The sequence below is a fragment of the Octodon degus genome, unplaced genomic scaffold (genome assembly GCF_000260255.1).
Source record: "Octodon degus isolate 3935 unplaced genomic scaffold, OctDeg1.0 scaffold00023, whole genome shotgun sequence".
Classification (NCBI taxonomy): Eukaryota; Metazoa; Chordata; class Mammalia; order Rodentia; family Octodontidae; genus Octodon; species Octodon degus.
The window spans coordinates 12214863-12219230 of record NW_004524599.1 but is presented as its reverse complement, the minus strand read 5'-3'; the positions used below and the strand labels follow the sequence as shown (position 1 = coordinate 12219230).

General features: G+C 49.2%; 1 protein-coding gene across 1 annotated transcript in view; it reads left to right on the top strand.

Annotated features, from left to right (window-relative positions):
* Positions 1 to 3283, top strand: part of Ly86 (lymphocyte antigen 86) — a gene marked incomplete at its 5' end in the record, with an annotated part of 53722 nt that extends 50439 nt beyond the window's left edge. Inside the window, one exon of the mRNA XM_023712061.1 lies at positions 2903 to 3283. Within this exon, the coding sequence (XP_023567829.1) occupies positions 2903 to 2986 (84 nt within the window). The remainder of the gene's footprint in view (positions 1 to 2902) is intronic.
* Between the last annotated feature and the right edge of the window lie 1085 nt (positions 3284 to 4368).

The window sequence follows — 4368 nt, the reverse complement described above, 5'->3', positions numbered from 1 at the left end:
GTGGTGGTGGTGGTGGTGGTGGTGGTGGTGGTGGTGGTATAGACGTGGTGGTGGTGGTAAAATACAAGCAGATACAAATCTGAACTGACTGAATTCACAGCTCTCTAACCCTGACACTGCTTCAGGAGAATTCCTAACATTACTCCTAATGCTCTAGCTGCTTGATATCTGGCCCACTGACATGCAGAGTCCTCAAGGAGAATGATGCTTAAATTGCTCTAATCTGGTGGTGGCAAACCTGTGGCACAGGTGCCACAGTGAATACCCAGAGAGCCCTCTCCGTCAGCTGTGAGCCAAGCTGCCCCAGCAGCCGAGCACTGACTAACTGGTTTTTGTTTCTTTTTTTTCTAAACTAAAACCCCAGTGTTCAGGTTTAGTAGCAGTACTGGCACTTGCAACAAATACATGGTGTGGGATTGCAGCTTGGGCACTCTGTCTCTAAAAGGTTCGCCCCTTCTGCTGCAGCCAGTGCTCACCCCCACGGCACCATCCAGAGCACAGCCCGGCGCTGTCAGGTGCAGTCTTCAGTGCTGAGACGCCAGCTCCCTTCTGAGCTTTTGTTAATTGCTAGAATATACTCTGCTAGCAAGAACAGCTTTTCACACAGTGTCTACCCAGGGGCCTGATTTATCCTTTCCCTCTGGCTTTGGAGTAGATTAAGTTCCTTTCCTGCTTTGGGTAACGGGCAGTTCAAAGACAGGCGAAGCATCTCTTGTGCCTTCTGTTTCAGTCTCGCTGCTTCTTGGTGTGCCACGGCCCCATACCACCCGAGTCTTTTCTTCTCCAGATCAGCGAGTCCAGACACAACCGCCTTTGCGGCAGGGTGCTGGGAGGCTTCCTTGGCACACAGCAAGGTGCAGGCGAGCCGGCCCGGGGGGTTCCCAACAGTTCCTCAGCAGGGGTGGCTGGCTGGCGTGGCATCTTCTGAGCGATTACATGCCGACCAGAGCTGTGAGGGATCCCTGTCTGGGCTGCTGCTGCCAGGCAGGAATCTGAAAGATGGTGCTGCTTTTTCTGAAAGAGCATTTTGGTAAGAGGTGAAAGATTTATATGATCTGAAGAGAAACCTGGGTTTGACAATAGAGGGTTTTGGGTCTGTGCTATCAGATTTTGTTCCTCCAGGGCTCGGCTCCACCTCAGCAAGTGGCCCTTCATCACTCCCCGTTGCCCAGGCTAGGAGCTTCAGGCCATCTCTTTCCCTTCCATCATCCATGTGGGCATCCTCAGGGCATCGTAGAGGCTCTTCTTTCAAATTCTACCCAGAGTCCAAGCCCCCCCCCTCTCTCTCTGTCTCCATCAAATCTTCCATCTCTCACTTGCATGACTCATTGCCTCCTCCCTAGGCTCTCAGCTGCATCCTCTCTCCCTGCAGCTTCTTTCCATCATGTCTTCAGAGAGGTCCTTTTACCAGATCAGACCCTGCTGGGGATACTCACACTCCAACCCCTTTCAGGCTTGAACCAGCAGCCTCAACGGGTCACACGAAACCCTAAGAACCCAGCCTCTTGTGGACTCCCAAGCTGCCTTCCTCTCCCCCTCCTCTCCCTGCAGCCCCAGTAGCTTCCTGATTGATGTCTGCACCCCCTTCAGCTCCTTGCCTAAATGTCATCTTCCCAGCAAGATCTCCTTGACCACCTTACTTACAGTTGCAGCCAGCATTAGTCCCACCCACGGCCCCACATGAGTTTACCATGAGGACTGTGCATCTCCCCTGACAAGACCAGAAGCCCTGCGGGCGAGGCGTTTGATGGTGTTGCTCTACTGAGCTCCCAGTGGTACTCAATAAAGAGCAGCCCGCAGGATCCATGCGGGATTTGTTCCAGGGCCCCTCAAATACCAAAACCCACAATGCCCGTGCCACTGATATAAAACGGCAGTGTGGGATCTGTACCCATCTCCCTGGGGACTTCATTTTTCAGGCTTCTACCGCACAATGTTTACATTTCCTTGTGAGGAGTTGGCACCTGTGAGCAGCAGGTTCCAGTTCTTTCTTTCATCCTCTTTTTTCCTACCCCTACATTTTCTAGTCTTCCCATTTGTGAAAGATCTATCTGCCCACTTCCTATTTCCTACCTTTTATTTTGTTCATTTATTTTTGGGGGTTTTCATAATAGAGAAATCATGCGGCGTTTAAGTTTGTGTGCCTGACTTATTTCACTTCACATTAGGGTCCCAAGGCACGTCCTTTTTCTTACAAATAACTCAAGTTTATCCTTCTTCGTGGCAGAGTAGCGCTCCATTGGATATAAATATCATGTTTCCTTTATGAGCTCATCTCCTCATGGAATATAGCCTGCCTCCTAGATTAGTTGTTATGAGTTCTACAGCTGCAATGTGTGCATGCATCTCACCATAATATGATATCTTTAACTCCTTGAGGAAGGTATCTCAAGGGGGAACAGCTGGGTCAGATACAGTTTCTAGTTTTAGTTTTTGAGGAATCTCCGTACTGGCTTCCAGGGTGGCTGCACTAGTTTACAATCCCCTTGACGATGTATAAGCCTCCTTTTCCCCCAAAGCTTCTCTGGTGTTTATTGATATTTGATTTCTTGATGATAGCCATTCTTTCTGGGGTAAGATGGTATCCCAGTGTTGTTTCAATTCGCATTTCTCCAGTGGGCAGTACCTCTTGTATACTTTAAATGGTCTTTCGATGACATACAATACCTCAATACAATGTACATTCTGTGTCAGTCATTGCCACACCATATTGGTTAGAGGACAGCAGCAAAAAAAAAAAAAGTCTGTGTAGGTTCAGGACAGGCGCATTTTTGGAAGACTTCTGATCCACAGTTGGCTAACTCTGTGGAGTTTAAGCCTTTGGGTACGTAGGGCTGACTATTTGTCTAGTGCTCGACTGTACTAAGTCTTATGCCTAATATTTCACCTGTATCCTTTATAGGGAAAATACCAGATTTTGCTGGAACTGTATAATGAAAAACGTGCCACTGTGGCTTGTGCCAATGCTACTGTCATCTGCTCCTGACCTTGGTCTACAGACTCACGGCAATGCTAATGGATACGGATCCAACCCACTTGGGAAGGAGAACCAGCCGATGACAGAGAAGATTTCTACACAGAAGCCCCCCAGCAAGTGCGGCTGCTAATTTCAACCCCCAGTCAGAGGTTCCCAGACTCTGTGGGCTCTGTGCTTCTCAGGAGCCTCTCGGTGTCACTGAGCCCCTCGAGAGTCTTTCCTCCCCTAGGGAGTCATCTCTCATGGGGTGTCCTCTTTCTCAACTCCTTAAAAGTGTTTTCTCTCAGGCACCAGAATAAAGAATGTGGCCCACAGCTGGTATCGTGGCCTTTTCAGACTCTCGATGTACTATTGTGGCTAAAATCATTTTCCCCAGACGTGAGTATTGGCCTCGGGCAGAGCGCAAGCAGGTCTGAGGAACCCAGGAGGGGAACGCCTGTCTGGACTCCATGCTGGGAAGGTGCGCGCTGCAGCCCCGACACACTCTGCCCTCGAAGCAGGAAGCAGAGACGCTGGCCTCACTGTCAAGACCCGTACGCCACCTCATTCTCTGTGTTACTCAGTTTTTTGACACTATTTTTTAAGAACACCTGCAACAATCAATTTATAAAGAGAAAAATTAGATTTAGGATCTCAGTTCGGGAAGCTGCCTTTTGGGTCGAGTCTGGGGATGTTAAGCCCTTGGTGTGCGGGGCTGACTGCGCTTGGCAAACGTCAGCTGCACTGTGATCGCATGCCTAGTGTCTGACCTGTATCCTTTGTAGGGAAACGGCGCTGTGACGGATACGACCACTCTGTCCTAGAGGGCTCTTTGGTATTCTGCCCGGACTGCTGCCAACCATCCCGCTGCTTCAGCCTTTGACACTGGGCCCTTGATCCAGCTTGAGACAATTGCCTCACTCCTCCTGCAGCTGGGAAAGGCCCCAAGGAGACTGTGTGTCCCACACACCACACATCCCAGCTCAGCACAGCTGTTCAGCCCTCTGAGCACACACGTGGAACAACTGTTCCCTTCCTCCTTGCCCTTCTCTTGAACTTGAAATTCAGATGCTATAAGTTTAGGTAAAACCAGAATTTCCATATAGAAGTATGGTGGTTGGCATACTTAAAAGACTACACCAGTACCTGAGAATTTCACTAAGGACACAAATACTTTCTCTGCCCCCCAAGATGTCTTTTTTTTAATATCCTGTCATGGGCTTTTATCTTCCGCACCAGTTTCACTTCTGTAAACAGAACATTTTTCAGCGTGTAGGAAATACGCTGCTAAAACACAATCAGCCCTGGCAAAAGAAATGACCAGAGCCCTTATCATTATTTAGCACCCTAGCAGAACACAATTAGTAACACCCAGCATAGATTTGGCGCTTCTAGAGACATGAAGGGGGATT